Source organism: Dermacentor albipictus, chromosome 1 (assembly GCF_038994185.2).
Source record: "Dermacentor albipictus isolate Rhodes 1998 colony chromosome 1, USDA_Dalb.pri_finalv2, whole genome shotgun sequence".
In the NCBI taxonomy this organism is placed as follows: domain Eukaryota; kingdom Metazoa; phylum Arthropoda; class Arachnida; order Ixodida; family Ixodidae; genus Dermacentor; species Dermacentor albipictus.
Window position 1 is genome coordinate 73,361,057 of NC_091821.1, and position 18,539 is coordinate 73,379,595.

The 18,539-nt window shown below is 47.8% G+C and overlaps 1 protein-coding gene and 1 long non-coding RNA gene across 6 annotated transcripts in view; one reads left to right on the forward strand and one right to left on the reverse strand.

Moving 5' to 3' along the window:
* LOC135903950 (uncharacterized) overlaps nt 1–10,496 on the forward strand; it is an 85,992-nt gene extending 75,496 nt beyond the window's left edge. For both annotated transcript variants that reach the window (XR_010564970.1, XR_010564969.1), the window contains one exon: nt 10,374–10,496. This is a non-coding gene — a long non-coding RNA (uncharacterized lncRNA). The remainder of the gene's footprint in view (nt 1–10,373) is intronic.
* Nucleotides 10,497–10,540: 44 nt separating this feature from the next.
* Nucleotides 10,541–18,539, reverse strand: part of LOC135903949 (uncharacterized) — a 30,936-nt gene continuing 22,937 nt past the window's right edge. For all 4 annotated transcript variants that reach the window (XM_065434448.1, XM_065434451.1, XM_065434450.1 and 1 more), the window contains one exon: nt 10,541–10,930. In XM_065434448.1, coding sequence (XP_065290520.1) covers nt 10,838–10,930 — 93 coding nt within the window. In that variant the 3' untranslated portion in view covers nt 10,541–10,837. The remainder of the gene's footprint in view (nt 10,931–18,539) is intronic.

Consider the following 18,539-nt stretch of genomic DNA (forward strand, 5'->3'; position numbering starts at 1 on the left):
CTGTTCCAGAGCACCCTGAGCCTGGCCACTTTGAGAGCGTGTTGCACCAATCCTTTTTGGACTGTGAGCACGCCGCTGGTGAGCAGGCCCTCCCACTGTTCCACACTGGTTTTTTTTTTCCTTTGTGGAAAGAGAAGTTATTTCTGCACTCCCATGTGATGTGATATAGTGTTGGGATGGCCCCACACCATGGACATGTGCCCCTGTATTGACTGGGAAACATTTTATGTAGGATGTGTAGATTGGAGAATGTTCCTGTCTGCAGCCTTCGCCAGCCGACTGCTTTGTGTTGTGTTAAAGATGGGTGGGGTGGTGGATATATTATCCTTTTGCCTCTGTGATGGTTTAGTATTTCCGCGTACGTTGGTTCCACCGTCATAGTGGTGTCCGGGTCCATTGACTGTCCCACTCGGTATGTGAGCTCGCGAGCTAAACTGTCGGCCCTCTGGTTACCCTCTATTCCGGTGTGACCCGGCACCCAGAAAATCGTGTGCAGTATCTTTTCGTTCGGAAGCCCTGCCTCGAGGAGGATTCGCAGCGCCCCTTTGTTGATTCTACCTGCCGTGTAATTTCTGCACGCTTCTTTGGAGTCTGTGAGTATTATCGGGGATCTGTTTCTACGGTAACCCTCCGCCGTAGAGCCACAGCTGCTTCTTCCCCCTCTGTTACCGTGCAGCTCCTTAGGCTTGCGCTGCTTATCAGCTCTCCCATGTGATCCACGGTCACTGCCGCAACTCTATGTTCTTTGGTGTTGTGGTCCCACGGGTATAGCGCTGCATCTGTGTATACCACATTGTTTTTAGTGGCCATGTGTTTTTCTACGTATTCTACTCGCGCCTGTCTTCTGGCCGCATGCAGGTTCGGGTCCATATTCCTCGGTAGGGGGCTAGCTTTCGTGTCTGGCGAAAAGAGACTGGTATGTTAGCCAACCTATCCTTCGTTGCTTCTATGTTTTTATAGCATAATCTTTTAAGGAGCGCCCTGCCGGTGGTTGACTGCTGGAGCCTGTACAGCTGCGCACCCAGTTGTGCCTCCTTGAGCTCTTCAAATGTGTCGTGGATACCTAGCTTGAGTAGCTTGTCGTTCGACGTGTTTCTGGGCAGATGCAACGCCGTCTTGTACGCTTTTTTGATGAGAGTCTCGGCTTGTTCTCTCTCTTGTTGCGTCATGTTGTAGTACGGGAGTGAGTACGTGACCCTGCTGACCACCACGCTCCTGACCAGCTTGATCGTGTCCCCCTCCTTCATGCCGCTCCGTCTTTGCGACACTCTCGTGATCATCCTGCTGACTTGCTCCGTCGATTGCTTGAGCAGGCCTAGCGTGTGTCCGCACCGTTTGCTGCTCTGGATCCACATGCCGAGGATGCATTATGTCCTTCTCTGGTATGACTTGACCTTCCAGATACACTTCTATCTTTTCCTTGGTTGTGTTCCTTCCAATCCTCAGAATTTCTGATTTCTCGGTTGAGCACGCGAGGCCTCTCTCCTTAACGAATTGTTCGACGCATGTTGCCGCCTTCTGAAGGTTTTCTTCTTTTTGGCCCAATGATCCCTGATTTACCCAGACCGTGATGTCAGCCGCATACATGGCGTGCTGGATGCCCTCGATCTCGTTCAGTTTATGGGCTAGCCCGATCATCGCGATGTTAAAGAGAATTGGCGAAATGACCGAGCCCTGCGGGGTACCCTTGTTAGGCGTGTCAAAGGTATCCCTCCGCAGGTCTCCGAGCCCTACTGTCGCCGTGCGCTTTGACAAGAATGCCGGCACGTAATCGTGGACTCTCTTGCCGCAGTTGGTCTTGTTTAGCCCTTCCATGGTGGCTCCATGGCTGACATTGTCAAAAGCCCCTTTGAGGTCTAGGGCCATGATGATGTCTTCGCCTGCTTTGGGGATCTTGTTAAAGATATCTTCCTTTATTTGTAGCAAGACATCCTGTGTTGACAGGTTCGCCCGGAAGCCAAACATGCCGTGGGGGTACAGTTCGTTGTCTTCTAGGTCGCTGTATTCTTTTGGTGACCACTCTTTCGTAAAGCTTGCCGAGACACGATGTTAGCGAGATGGACCGCAAGTTTTCTATCTGTAGCTTCTTGTCGTGTTTGGGTATCATGACCACTTCCACGTGCTTCCATTATTTTGGTATACCGTGCCCGCTTCCCACTGCGTACTGAGGTAGCCCGTGAGTTGGGCCACCGCTTCATCGCTGAGGTTGCGGATCAAGGAGTTCTGAATTTTATCGGCTCCTGCTGCCGTGTTTTAGGTAGTGCTCTGATGGCGGCATACACCTCTTATCTTGTAATTGGCTTGTCGAGTTCGGGGTTTTCCGTTCCCTGGTAGTCCCCTTCATATTCTTGCCGCTTGTACCGGCCATAACATTTGATCCGGACTTCCTCTAATAATTCCTCGTCTTGTCCCTCATATTGGTGGACGAGCTTGTGAAGTGCCTTGTTGCTCGCAGATTTGGTTTTGGTTGGGTCCATGAGTGCCTTGAGTATTCGCACGTTTTGGCTGTGCTGAGCGTGCCGTTTAGTGAGCTGCTAAACTGCTGCCAGCCTTGTCTTGCCAATTGCGCTGCGTATTCCTCTGCCTTCTGGGTGACTTCAGCAATCTTCTTCTTTAGCTTATTATTTAGCCTCTGTTTTTTCCATCTCTTGGTGAGCCCGCGTCTCGCCTCTCATAGCTTGAGTAGCCGCTGGTCCACTTCCGCTGTTTGTTCGGTTCTATTTCTTGCGTGTATTGTTTTTGTAGTTGCTGTAGCTGTTGGCAACATTCTTCTATTGAAGTAATCTCCCCCTTCATGTGTTTACTGTTCTTCCGAAAGGCGTCCCAGTCCGTTATCTGGGCTGTGCCAATCTTCCTCTTGATGTTCTCGGCTTCTACAGTTATCTTCAGTACGTAATGGTCGCTGCCTAGGTTCTCCAGCAAATTTTCCCATTCGACCTGTTTTGCTCCTCTACCGTACGTTAGGTCGGGGCAGATATCTGGGTTAACGCTGTTGCCTAGACGCGTTGGCTGATTTTCGTCCGTTATGAGGGCGCAGTTTGTGTCCTCCGCAGCCATGTTAACTAGTTGCCCCTTCCTGTCTCCTTTCTTATACCCCCAGCTGGGGTCCCTCGCGTTAAGGTTCCCTGCTATAAAAAGGGTGTTGGATTTTGCTAACCTGCCTGCTCCCGCGAAAAGTTTGTTAAAATTGCCATCTCTTTGTCTGGGCGGGCTGCATAAGTTTACTATGAACGTACTTTTTGCATTATGCTTTTTCTTGGATATCACCTCAGTTATCACGTGTTCTATCCCGGTATCTGATATTTCGCAATGTGCTATGGTTACTAGTTTGTTGCTAATTAGTGTCGCCGTGCGGCCCTTCTCCTGACATGTATATCCCCTGAGTGTTGGCGTGACATTTGTCTCTTGCAACATGATGATGTCTGGGGGTGCGGTTTGTGTGTTTATGTACTGCTGCAGGAGCCCCTGCTTGCGCCGGTATCCCCTGCAGTTCCATTGCCATATGCTTAGTGTTTTGTCCGGCCATGTCGTATTGTTATTGTTGTTTTGGCTTTCGGATCCGAATCTTCTTTCATGATAAAGCCTGTCCCTGGCTTCGCTCGTGATTTTCTGTGTGTTTTGACTTTTTATGTAGCTGCGAAAAGTCTGTTCCTGCAGCGCCATTTTCCGTTGCATCTGTGCAATCTGCTCCTGCATGGTGTGCATAAAACTTTCCATCTTTTCTTCTAGGCTCTTTTCCCCTGACTGTGTTTGTTGTATCTGTTGTTCGGGCACGGGGCTGGGTGACGATATGGGTGGGCTGCCCTTTCTTTGTGCCTGTACCTCTCTTATTAAATCATCGATTCTTTTCTTTAGTTGCCTGGTTTCCTCTCGGCTTAGCTCTAGCTCCCTTTTGAGCGCCTTGTTTTCCTCTATCAGTTTCGTGTCATTGCTCGATTGTCCCGAGTGCGGAAACTGATTTGGGAGAGCTCGTTCCCCAGCTCACCTTGACTCCGCCTTTCTTCTGCTGTTGTTGTTTCGGCGACCCTTGGTTGCTTTGCTTTCCCAGGGGTGGAAAGGACTCGTCCCTGGGTCTGCCTCCACCTTGGCTGCGGCTTCGCCCCCGGCTCCGGCTCCGTGACTGGTTCCAGGCCGCGGCCTGGCTGCCACCTCGACTCCGGGACTGACTCTCGTCACCCTCTAAGCTGAACCATCTCGGTCGGCGTCTCCGGCTCCGGCAATCTAGTAACGTTGGCTCCGGCCTTGTCGCTGCTGCTGGCCATGGTTGCCCGGCGGCGGGCGCCCGCGTAGCTCCTCAGCGGTCTTCAGCCGCATCCTGCAATATCTGGTGCCGGTCGCATGTTCGCCTCCGCATACCATGCATTTCAGTTGGCATTGGTGTCCGTCGATGGGATTGCTGATTCCGCAGCTTCTGCAGGTTCTCGCCTCTGGCGTTGGACATACGTCCTATCGGTGTCCCTGCAGGCCGCATACATAACAGCATTGTCTCGTTGGCCTGTATGGGTAGGTCTTGTACTCGCCGGCGCTGAAGATGACCCATTTCGGAATGCTTGGACCATCGAAGGTGATGAGTGCTGTCTCGGTCTTGCCCAGCATCCGTGCTGCTAAGATCTCGACTCCTTGCGTACGTAGTCTTAGCTTCGATTCCAGTACCTCCGATGGCGTGCCCGCTGGCATTCCGTCAATTATCGCGCGCTTGACGTCGCCTGGCATGGCCACATATGCCTGTACTGGGTAGCTCGTTCCTCCAAAGGGAAAGTGCTTGATCTTGCGTATTTCGTTTGCTGCTTCTTCTTCGGAGGTGCTCGCGATAACTATGTTTGAGCCCGATCGGAGCCTGACCAGGAAATCCTCCTCCTTGATTCTTCCTCCACATGCTTCCACGATGGCACATGTGGCTTGATACGGCTTCATTGCCTGAACTTTGAGTCCTCCACGGGGTCGGATAATGATCTTGGCGTCGTCCATCCGGAGCGGCGGTAGCTTCTGCCTCGGCTGCCGCTGTGCTCCTGCTTTAAGTCCTTGAGCCGGCATGCGCCCTCCACCGGATTGCGTCATCCCGCCGGCAGCTGCGTCTGCCGGCGCCATCTTGCCATTGTTCTCCATCACTTGGGGCCCCTCTGGCTTCAAAATGGCGTCACCCTTGGCAGCGTGCTTGATTCTTCTCTTGTATCGTCTGGTATGGTATATCTGCCAATTTCTTTTTTCGTCTCGCACCACGCTCTCGTCGTCGCTGACGTCCTGTTGCATGCTTGCGTCTTCCATGGCTCCTTCGGGGCCGTTCCCCGCTCCCTGCGTGCCGGAACTCGTGGTCGCCGGCACGGCCTCCATCTCTTGAGTTTCCGCCTGATCCTGGGCTGGGCCAGCTACAAAATTATTAGCGGCAAGGTTGTTTGGTGCCCGAGATACCATTCTTGTCTTCCCCGAAGGCCTTCGGCTTGACAGGGCGCCCGCTCGGGGCGGGGTCCGCTAAGCCTCGCGTTAGCCTTAGCTCCCCGGCCACGAGGAACTGCCGTCATCGCCGTGGCACAATTTGTAGTGCAACGCGCGCGTAATGCAGAGGTTGTGGATTCGGCTCTCACAGTCAGCAAGTTGAGTTTTCCTCCATTTCCCATTAGCTTCTCACTTTTGCCCTTCAATTAGAAACTACAAATAATTTATCCTATACTTTGTTTCTTCAATATTTGTTGTTTTCATATGGTTCCGACTAACAAATACGTGCGAGCATTCTTACAAAACCGGGCCCCTCGGTTCCCTTTCTTTTCGTCCAATACTTGACAACTGGCTATATTGTGCTTATGGCTTACCAATTAGTCTTTCTTGTAGCCTAGTCATGTAGAAATTTTATCTCTTACGTTACAACCAGTGATGTCTTTTAAAAGGCTCCCTGTTCTTTCTAGGGCACACAAATACCTCCTTAGCGTTTTATTTTCCTTTTCCATAACTTCTGATATTTTTTCAACAAGTATTTGTTGTGCGTTTTTGTAAAGTCGGTCAGTTTCAAATGCCTGCCATTCTTGGAAAGCTTATTTGCCACCAGGCTTAAAGGTGTCAAGCGGCTATTCATGTAATTATTTTCATCACTGTTGTGATCTTGTTTAAAACGACTTTAATTGTGCTTGATAGTTGACTCTATTCAGTGCAAGCATGCTCCTAATTATACTGAAACAAGTATTCCTGCTGTAAATATGTGCATCTGCGTTTGTCTATTCGATTTTCGATACTTAACTATTCATATTCGATTCGTATTTGAAAAAGTCGATATTCGATTGTCTACCTCTAACATTTACATACTGGATTGTGACAGCTTAAAGTTTTCATTATCTTCAGATTGGAAGGTTACAAACACAGCACAATTCAAAAGAACACAAGCAACGTAGTTTTCCTAGCATGAAAATGCATTTATTCTGCATATTATCCCTAAATTTTAGTGCTTGTCTACATTCGTAGTAGCAGAACTAGACTTAGTGGAATGCACTAGGCCGCATGTTGTTAACATGGCAATGAAAATTACCCGAGCTTTGTACTGGTTAAATACCACATTTTCCCCCTTGATCTAGCTGAAAGCCGCCGTGAAGTACTGATTGGTCCGAAAGGCGTGAGAAACTGAAGCGATTTGTTCAGTCGTGCGTGAACGAGCTAAGCCGTCCCGATAGTTATGCTTTTGCGCAGTCGATATGTGGTATTCATCTGCTCTGTTCTAAATCTGAACAGAAAATTTATTCCACTTGGTTTTTGTAAATTAGTTCTCTGACACGCTTGCCAAGCGTCTACCAATCGAATGGATTTAGTGACACAGTTGAACCCGCAGCGTTTAAATGCTGCGGGATCACATAGGTTTTATAATATTGAATTATATGTACATTGAATAGGTTTTGTAAATAATAAATAAACTTCAACTTTGTGACCACAATGTCAAGGCTGTGGTGACCACTGTGCTGTGTAGCACTACCACAATGTGATGGCTATACCAACATGAAGGCAACCGTTGGTTCATCATGGTCATGGAGCCTATGCATCGTACAGTGAGTTTCGCCCACTTGCATGTGGCTTTTGAATATCAAAGCGCGTTATTAAAGGCCATTTTCCAAGCAATCCTAACTTACAAATCGTTATATCGCCTAATCTTCCTAACTTACAAATCGTAATATCGCCAACTGTTCATTCAAGTCACTAAAAAGTCACCGATTGCTAAATAGCAAACTTTGCCGTAAACAGACAAAAACATAAATCTAGCGTGAAAATCGCTAAAATGGCAAGACTGATAAAATCCCGGTAAATTATAAAAGCAAATTTGATGGTGTTTTCAAAGATGGTTAGGTTGGACAGCCCCAACAAACACGGGATGATGCCAGTGATGGTAGATTAAACTTGTTTTGGACAGCCTAGCGATAGCTTTCTCAGCAATGCAGGCTTGCAAGCCACGTCCCACAGACGTCCTACACCGCAAAACGCGTCACCTGATACAGCACATGAAGGAGAGGTCCGAAAGCAGGGGATACGTAATAAATAAATCGTACCTATGTGAGCTGTAGGGGTTGGAGGACGGACTCCGGGATGAAAACCCAAACTTGGGAGGGTTTATTCTACATTATGTACAGAGAGGTGAGCGTCAATTAACAGTTGTACAGTCATTACGGGCCGGCAGCAACTCGGACGCTGCAGCCCGCGGCAAGAAGTTCGAGAGAGGTGAATCAGGGAATCAGGGAATGCTCCAGAATGCTCAGGTCTCTCTGGAAGGCTTCTTATAAACCCTTCGAGCACTGTAAGTCACGTCATGTTTGACCAATGGGAGAGTCCGCTCCGATGACGCCACTTTCAGCCAATGGTAGGCGCCCGTGTCGCGGTGTCACACCTGGCGGCTCTCTGCGGTCTTGCCTCGCAGACTGGCAATGCACTTCTAACGAGGAGAAGGGGAGGGCTGCTCATGCTCCATTGTCCGAGGCCCACCTGCTAATCCCGGCGGCGCACGAACTTGTTGGCACGTGAACTTGTTGCCTTAAACTTGTTTGCTCGGCCGCTCCTCTGGAATGTGCTTTCTTGCTTCTGCATTCCTCAATTAGCTGTGCTGCAATCCGATGTGGTCTGGGGAACTCGAAGTAATCGCAGGAAACAGCTCCATATCTAACAGAGCCCAAATCTGAAAAATCTTGGCCTCAGCTGTTGTTTTGTAGTAGTTGTGCAGTGTGCAGCTGACAGTGCCCACTTTAACAAGTGTGTGCGCGTAGGGAGGCGGATAAATGGCCTGCTTTTCCTTTTCAATCTTGATTGTGGGGGAAGGGGCACACCTCCCCCCGAACTGGTAGATGCACCTATAACAAGCAATGTGTCACGCACAGACAGACAAATATAAACACATCTTACTCTATGACCACGAGCACTCGCTGTCACAACGCTGACGTGATGAAGACCGCCGGCAGCGAGAAGCAAACGCTTCGTGCTGCCTCAGTTTCACTGCGAGAACACCTTTCACAACCAAATAAGTGAAAGCAGTCTTGGAAAGTTCTGGGAACCTCAAGTGCCCTATTGAGGTTCAATTGCATTATTGACAGACCAAGTAGCCCAAATCAATGTCTAGATTCAGACTTGGAAGACCACTGCAGACTTGCAGAGGTAGGGAAATTTACTAACTGTTACTGAGTAGACTCTGTGCTATATAAATACCAGTGATGAGTGCGCTGAAGAACCAATGTGGCCGAGAGTCCACGTGGAGAGGCCAGACCCCCATTATCAGTGCTTCAAGCCACTTTCTGTAGACCCGAGTGATCATGGTCGAGACTCTAGGCGCTCAGACTGGCAGATGATAATCAATGTAAAAAAATCGGCATGTATGACCATAACGAGGAAAAAAGAACCTTCAGACTTTTGCTACACCATAAATGGTACAGTTTTGACTAAAGTACAAAAATATAAATATCTAGGCTTAACAATAACGTCAGACCTAAGGTGGGACGAGCATATTCACCACATTACCTCATCTGCTATGCAAAAAGTTATTTTTCCTACGCAGATCACTTCGACTCGCACCCTTGTCAACAAAACTCCTAGCATACAAGACATTCGTTAGGCCGATCCTCGAATACGGAAACACTGTATGGTTCCCTCGCACCCAAACTAACATAAAGAAAATAGAAACAATACAAAGGAAGGCCATTCGATTTATTCACAACAAATTTAGACGTGAAGACTCTCCCTCTAATCTTCAAGCAATTTCTGGGCTCCTTACGCTCGAAGCACGAGCGAAACAGGCACGTTTGAAATTTCTTTATCAACTTCTGCATAATTCTTTCAAAATTGACATTTCAAGTTACATATCTTATTCACAAACACGACCTACCAGGCACAAACACACAAACACCTTAGTAGAATATAAATGTAATAATAATGTGTTTAAATATTCCTTTTTTCCTGTGGCGATCCGTGAATGGAATATGTTATCACCTCTCACCACTAACACAGAGTCACTGTCTCAATTTGAATCAAAAATTGAAAAAATTGTTTAGCAGGTTAAAATTGCTAGTGCTATTATTGATCGTGCAAACTACCATGTACTTGTGCCCTGTGTATGTAGTCGGGTATGCAGCATAGAATACCTCAATTGCCATTTCTTACTTTTTTTTTGAAAGTTTGCATGTACTTGTGTTTGGTGTATACATTTTTGTAGTGAAAATTGTTGATGTTTTAAGGTGCGAAACTGACTTTATACATGTATTAAACATTATCAGTGTACATGTACATATGTATAGTGCCCTCCTGCTATGGTCTCAGTAGAGACTGGCAGTATTGTAAGTAAATAAAATAAATAAATATATTCCCGGGATTCAAAAGTCTGGGGGCAAATGACCTATTTTGCCCCCTCAGTCCCGAGAGTGGGGCGGGGGCGGTCAAGTGCCCCCCGGTAGATACGCCTATGCTTGCGGTCATCTATCGAGATCTGTTCACATTTGTGCGCGTAAAACTGTGCTTGTTAATTTGATTAGTAAAGGAATGTTTGTTGCAATATAAACGGCTGACAAAAACAAAAAATGCTACTTCGCATAATTGTCTAATACATTGCTATTGCTATCAATGCTTCACCGCGAAGTGCGACTTTTTCAAGACTTCTTCTTTGGCGAATTACCGCCACCTTTCCGCATCGGGCATGCCCGTTTCTAATTTCCGTCTCTAGCCTATTTTGTGGGCGGATCCCGAAGATAGCGATCTAAAAAAGATGCACATGGCGAAACTAATAATGACAATGTAATGAACTAAATAACTTATTCTGAGCGGCACTGATGATGACGATAGCTGCTTAATCCCAACTCGCCAAAGAAGACATCTTTCGACAACTAGACGTTGAATCGCCTTCCAACTTTTTTGGGGCATTCTTGAAGGATGCACGCACGCCAGACGTGGAAAAACCCTGGAAAGAACTGAATAATGCCTGTGGAGCCACGCGCCGGCAGGGCAGGATCACCAAGGGCCCCGCAGCATTTCACAGTGGTGCCAAAACTCCAGGAGACACACGGGCGCAAGCAAAAGAAAGAAAAGGGCACGTACGTGGTATCAACTGCTATTTTATTGCACAGCTCGTCGATAAAATAAAATTACTACATACTTATGTACAACGAAGCGATCAGCATGTGGCGCAAATGGACAGTTAGCAAACTCTAAAAACGTGAAGATGCACCCCAAGACGCAATTTGTGATGTTATGTGATGAACACTATCAAAGCGCAAAGCTTCAGGCAACGACACTGGCCAACAGCTTTGCTTCTTTTCACAGCAGCTTGCTCAGCATCGCGTGAACTTGGGCAGCTGATGCTCTTTTCTACACTGGTCAACAGCTTTGCTTCTTTTTACAGCAGCTTGCTCAGCATCGCATGGACTTGAGCAGCTGATGCTCTTTTCTCAGGGTCTTGCACAGTACAATTGCGAACTATTTCCCTGAGCTGAAACAGAAGACAAAATTGAAGTTAATAATAATAATAACAATAATAACTTTTTTCAGATCTAAGGACAACTAAATTTAGATCAATAGAGCATAAAGAATTCCCCAACTATAACGTGTACAAGGTTTCGAAAATTAGCGACATATGCAGATGAAATCAATTGTACTTAAACAGCTATGTAGAGAAACTACACAGTGGTAATTGTTTTTGATATACTTAATAGAAACTAGATGAATTTACTAACCTTTTTTTCAATATTTTTGAGATGACACATGCTGAAATTTAAAATCAGATGCTGGGGTTTTACGTGCCAAAACAGCGATTTGATTATGAGCCATGCTGTAGTGGCGGGGCTCCTATTATTTTCGACCATCTGGGTTTCTTTAACGTGCAGAAAGTGCACGGTCACAGGCGTCTTTGCATTTCAGCCTCACCAAAATACATCCACCGCGGCCGGGATTTGATCCCAAAGGCACTCAGCAACCACGGCAGGTCGTCACATGCTTCAATCTTAAGGTCGTATACCAAAGTATTCCTCTTCCACACACACTGCAAGAAAACGCTGCCTGAAATACCCTAACTTTTATTTCGATGCCAATTTTAAAGACGGGTATTTAAAATTCTCAAATTGCACACAGCATAATGAGGGACGCCATAGTGAAAGGCTCCGGAGTAACTTATACCATATGGCGTAACACACGGTAAACGAGCGTTCTTGCATTACCGACGACTTTCAGTGTTAAAAGCATATAACGATATTGTCATTTTCAAATGGCATTGACAGTCCTGTCACCGTAAGGGTGGTTCAATTTGCTCAGTAACTTATAAATAATTGTAAATAACCAATATACGAGGTACCGAAACCGAAACAGGTAGCTGCTTCGTGCGACATCTGTGATGAGTCAGTGACGTCAGATCCTACACTACCTTAACGTAACACGCAGTACACGTGGTGCTCACGCCAAAAAAAAAAAAAAACGAAGCTGACGATGGCATCTGACAACACGGGGAGCTTTTCCAGCTCTTTGGAAGTAGACAGTGGCAAGTTGAGCTACCATATGAGCGCTGAAGGATCACCGTTTGGTTTCAACCCACAGCCACCACGAGAGGCAGCGTAGCCAGTAAAATTTCATACATTTGTCGGCATGAGTCAGGAACATGCAACCAATCTTTAAAATTCATTTTGAGGAAAACTAAATGACTTCGTCATATCGTTTGGCACATATAATCAGAATACAAAAAAACATTTAAAAATGTATTAAGGTCCGTGGACATCGAATGAAGGCCTGTCCTTCGCAACGCTTCTTTTTCTTCAGGTCTCAGCTTGTTAGGATATATTTTTGCTATCACTCTGCAAAAAATAAGAACGAAGATTGGCTCTCCGATAAATACGGAACCTGCGGTTACTACTTAAAGCGCCTTTCTTTTCAAAACTGAGGGGTGGCTGCCGTGCTGACCAAGGAGGTTGTTGGCACTGACGTGCAGGGCTCGCGTCTTCTGCAGTGTGTAGTCGCTGCAGTTTACTCCTTGCACACACATGCAATGCAAGACAAGCGCAATACAGCGCAGATACTATTCATGTTCCTACCGCCAAAGAAGACATCGCTGCCCCTATTTTCATGTGACAACACCTCCGCGTCGCGTCGGCTGCCCCAGTACCAGAGCTGTAGAAGACGATTTGCATTTTCAGGCGCAAGTTTGAAGAAACGTTTGGATTTATTACACTTGTGTAATTAACTTTAAGGGTACACAATTTATTATGCATACGTATGCAATTAAGAATAAGCTTAATGCAGTGGCATGTTTCAAGCATTCCCGATGACGCAACGTGGGTAGCCAATCTGATAACTCGCCCGACTGACGTCACGACTCAGGGGAGCAGCGCCGATGCAATCAGGAGCGGTGCACATTTTTTAAAACCTCATAATAAATTACACGCTTTATGCGGACCGCTTAAATGTGTCAATGATTAAAAGGCCTACTCTAACTGCTCAGCATGCACTATACTAACACAGCTCACGGTATCTTATTTCACCTTTGGAGGCGCCTATTCATTATGGAGGGTGGCTCCGGCTCAACAATACGCCTTGGCATCGGAGCACTTACAGCCCAAGAGTGCGTGATGCCTTCTCTGCAATGGGTAAACAAGCCAGCTGTGACCTGAAGCGTGCCAACGATTTCCAAGGCCACGAGCGTGGTTAGGCAACAGTGTACGTGGTGCTGGGTTAGGGCAGCGGCTAGAGAGTGATGTGTGACCACAGACATGTGCCATCATAGGCACAGCTGGCAGCTATGGTCGCCATCAGCGATGGCGACCATAGAAATACCAACTAAAGGAGCAGTACTTTTCAGTTAAGACGCTAACTTACGCCGGCGTATTGTGCATGAAGCGCCTGTAAATTGAGAGCAACAAGGTAACAGGCAAGGGGTCTAAGAAAGAAAGCTTCGCAGCTGTAAAAAATAAAATAAATGTAAAATTATACTGTATGCAGCTTCATGCTGCTTACAACTGTGTGCAAAGCTTCCTCTTCATGTAGCTACCCATAACTTCAGGATTTCACGCATTTACCAAAATACGAGGGGCTAGCTGTGGGACTGAAAACTGCGCACACTATCCTCTCGTCACGAAAGAGATGGTATTACAGGGGAGCCACCTTTGCGGACGATCACTTTCGGATATATTTTCCCTTCTGTGCGACATAACGTCCGGCAGGACGCCTCCTGAAGTGACTGGCATGCTTTTCGGTCGCTTAGCCAATCAATGCACAAAGTGATAGAATGCACACTCAGCTGCCGCAAGAAGCATTACGTGCAGTTACTCGCTGACAGTGCCACAAGGTACTTGTGAAGTTTCTGAAAGTACACCATAGTTTGTGCACGAAGCAGGCCAGCACACATCATTTAATTAACTATCTTATCGTGTGGTGTAGAAAGACGGTAAATCACAGAGTTTTCTCGAACAAAACGTGGGCACAAAATACACCGAGTTCACAACCCCGAGAGGCTAAGCTAAGAATCCTCTTAGGCTGCTCAATGAACGTACATGCCGGCATTAGGACGAATAAGCAAGCGCACAGATAGTTTCGAGATGTAGTTTTAGAAACACCAGGGCAAGGAAAATCACAAAACCAACCGCAAATTAGCTGTGTTCTTCCCTCTTTTCGTATCATTGACCTTTTACTGACCCACAATGTGAACGCTACATGCCGGGCAAGACGCTATGCCTTCTGTATTCGCAAGGGCCTCGTCCCAGATGAAGTAAGTGCTCTCTTTGGCCAAGTAAAACCATCGTGGGGACACGTTATAGGACTGTGCAGATTAATGCGGTCAGAACTGTGGTGGCAAGTTCGTCTTTTTCAAGATTGGCTTCGATCAGTTTGCTACGTTGACCACCCCGGATGGCTCGCTGCAAGGAAGCTAGCGTTGCTGATGAAAACAGCTGCTCAACTCACGGAGTACTATTGGAGGTGCCTTCTGAACCTGTTGCTGTCTTGTTTAGGTAACAGGGACATAACACAGGGGAGTAAAAGAAGTGTAACCGTCCTTGGAAATGTTTCCCTGCCTGAGAACGTAACACGTCTCCTGCAGAAGGGCCCAAAATATTGTTACGAAGAGTTGCGAAGAAATGGTTTTATTTACAGGCGATGGATGATGATCGTAGCGTGATAGTAGTGCAGCTCGGCCTCTCCAACTCTTCGTCCTCTTCGTCTTCCCTTCTTTTCTCTTGTCCGTGCCTTTCGTATCTGTTACATTTCCCCGCAAGCAGACGAAGCCCGTGGGGCGAGTCAGGATGCACAAGCAGGGTCGAAAGGCTTCAGGCGAGCAATGTGAGTCAGCTGAGTTCTGCTTGATCGCCGACCGTTGCACAGTAGGCGAGCTATGACGTAAGTGAGTTCGCTGAGGCAGTCCACAACTACAAATGGGCCTGAATAGTGTGACAATAACTTTTGGCACAATCCACGCTTGCGTTGCGGTGTCCAAAGAAGGACTAAGTCACCTTTTTCCAACGATACTTGTATGTGACGGTTGTCGTATCGCTCTTTCGAACGACTTTGCGAGGCCAGAGTACGAAGACGAGCTATTCGATGCGCTTCTTCGGCGAGACACAAAGTCTTCGATACAGAATCGTCACTGTGCAGAACGAATGGTAAGAAAGTGTCCAGAGGGCTTCGCAGTAACCTGGCATAGGGGAGATAAAATGGGCTATAGTTCGTGATTTCGTGTTTCGCCGTGTTGTATGCGTAAGTGATGAAGGGCAGCACGTCGTCCCAGTTCTTATGATTGGAGGAGACGTACATGGCAAGCATGTTGGTCAGCGTTCTGTTCGTCCTTTCAACGAGGCCATTGGTCTGTGGATGATACGGCGTGGAATGCCGGAACTGGGAAGTGCACAAACGAAGTAGCTCTTCAATGGCATCAGCAGTGAACTGACGACCACGGTCGCTGATGATGACACGTGGTGGGCCATGACGAAGGACCACGGAACGCAACAGGAAGACCGCCACGCAAGCGGCGGTGGAAGACGGTATGGCTGCAGTTTCTGCATACCGTGTAAGATGGTCTACGCAGACAATTATCCAACGGTTCTTGTTGCTAGATAACGGGAATGGACCCAAAAGGTCAATGCCTACTTGCTCGAATGGCGTGTTGGGTGGTGTCAATGGCCGAAGGGGATCCGGGGCTGCGGTGGTCGGTCGCTTGTGACGTTGGCACGTTTCACAACTAGCGACATAGCGCTTGGTTGTTTCGTACATCTTGGGCCAGTAAAAGCGCTCCTGCGTGCGGTGTAGCGTTCGTACAAAACCGAAATGGCCGGATGTCACATCGTCATGCATGGCGCGTAGAACGTCGGAGCGAAGGCTCTCCGGGACAACAAGCAGAAAACGCGCTCCATGCCCGGAATAATTAGTTTTGTAGAGTAATTTATCACGGACAGTAAAGCGACCGCTGCCTTGAGAAGTACGGGCGGCGACAAAAAGCGGATCGAGGGTAACATCACTCCGTTGTTCTCCCTGAAAGTCTGCCGCGTCAGGGAACGTAGAAGTAACAGCAGCGAGACAGTCGTCAAAATTCTCAGTATCGCAGTCGGTAGCCGCAAGAGGAATCCGAGAGAGGCAGTCTGCGTTAGCGTGACGACGGCCACTCTTGTACGACACCACAAAGTCGTATTCCTGGAGGCGCAGCGCCCAACATGCGAGACGACCAGAGGGATCACGCAAACCGACCAGCCAGCATAAAGAATGATGGTCGGTGATAATCTTAAATGGTCTACCGTAAAGATAACACCGAAACTTCTGTATGGCGAAAACAGCTGCCAGGCATTCCTGTTCCATAATCGTATAATTCCGTTCAGATTTGCTCAGGCAACGGCTGGCATATGCGACTACATGTTCTGCGCCACTGTGACATTGTACAAGCACCGCTCCTATCCCAATTCCACTAGCATCAGTGTGAACTTCAGTTGGGCAAGTCGGATCGAAGTGACGCAAGAGCGGTGCTGACGTTAGTATAAACTTCAGTTGAGAAAATGATGCGTCACACTCTGGTGTCCAATTGAAGGATGCATTTTGCCGCAAAATACTTGTCAACGGGTAAACGATGTCGGCAAACCTGGGAACAAAACGACGAAAATATGAACATAGGCCAATGAATGAGCGAAGTTCTCGTGCTGATTGTGGTGGCTTGAAGGAGCTCACAGCTTCAATCTTACGAGGATCGGGTCTGACGCCATCCTTGTCAACTAAGTGTCCCAGGACCAGTGTTTGACGTTCGCCAAAGCGACATTTCTTTGAGTTTAGAACCAGCCCAGCTTTCTCGATGCAGTCGAGAACAAGGCTGAGGCGTTCATTATGTTCTTCAAACGTGCGGCCAAAGATTACAATATCATCGAGGTAACACATGTATATTTCCCACTTCAGGCCACGTAGTACTGTGTCCATGAATCTTTCGAAGGTGGCAGGAGCATTGCAAAGGCCAAAAGGCATAACATTAAATTCGAATAGGCCATCTGGAGTCACGAAAGCGGTCTTTTCCCTGTCGGCAGGGTCCATAGGTATTTGCCAATACCCCGATCGTAAATCAAGTGTTGAGAAGTAAAAAGCAGCGTGTAAGCAATCAATGACGTCATCTATTCAAGGTAGAGGATAGACATCCTTCTTCGTCACTGCCTTTAGATGTCTGTAATCCACGCAGAATGTCCAGGAACCATCTTTTTTTCAGACCAGGATTACTGGGGCTGCCCATGGACTAGATGACTCTTGAACAACACCTTTGTTCATCATCTCCTTGACTTGCTCGGCAATAACTTTGCGCTCGGACGATGACACTCGGTAGGGCTTCTGGCGGATGGGGTGCGCTGAGTCGGTATCTTTTCTGTGACGAGCGCGGGACGACGGTAAATGAAGGCGTGCATCTTCATGCGTGAAGTCGAATGCAGCCTCATGCCTGGCAAGGACATGTACCAGTGCTTGCCGTTCCGACGTACCGAGAGCCTTGCTGATCATGCCAAGAATTAGCTTTTCAAAATGGCTATTATCGCAAGGAGAGCAAGCTGTAGAGACGTTCGTAGTTAGGGCCGCCATTGAGTTACATGCGGCTTCATCGAAGAGAGCGATTTTCATACCGCAAGGAAGGACAACCGGCGTGGCGGAACAGTTCAGCGCCCACAATGTGGCGACTCCTTTCGTCATGCACAAGACAGAGCAGGGCACAAGTATATCTTTTTTAGCACAGTTTATGCGGAGAGGCCTAACTACAAGATCAACACAATCAGCGTCAACAGTAGTTGCAGAAGCACGAACGGGCGTCAGGCACCACGATGGTGCAATCACTTCATCAAGAACACTGAGTGTGTCTGTGTCCCTGTGTTCGCCACGCGAACTTTGTTCGGAATCTGTTGATATAATTAACTTGTTCAATGATATTTCGCCACAACCACAGTCCACGGAAGCGCCGCACTGTTCAAGAAAATCAATACCAAGAATAACATCGTGCGAACAACGAGCAAGAACAAGGAATTCCGACACAAAAACTTTCCCAGCCAACAAAACACTCACAGCACAAACACCAAGGGGATGAAGCCACTCGCCGCCCACTCCACGAAAAGTAATACCGTCGTTCCAAGAAAACATAACTTTGTGGCCTAGATGGTTCTTGAAAGCGAGGCTCATCACAGACACAGTCGCCCCAGTATCCACTAACGCCATGGTCGATATTCCGTCAATCGAGACATTCACTTTGTTTTTGAGCATCACAACAGGCAGAGGAATTTCTGGCAAAGACCGTCCGACGACCTCACCTCCATTGGCCGCGGATGCTAGTTTCCCGGCGGCGGTGACGAAGAACGGCGCCGAGGGGACGGAGAGCGACGGGGACGATTATTTGGCAGCATCAAACTCCGCTCAGAAGTTGGCGAATCGCTGCGTCTGGTCTCGTGTGGGAAGTGGTCCATTGGAAGGGAATCGGTCGTCTGCAAGTCATATGAAGTACGGGTTCTGGGTGGCGAGAACATTGGTGGTGTCCTTCGTGATTGACGGCCTTGGCGACAATACCGTGCTATATGGCCTGTGGAACCGCAGTTGTAGCACACGGGAGGGTCGCGGTTCACAGC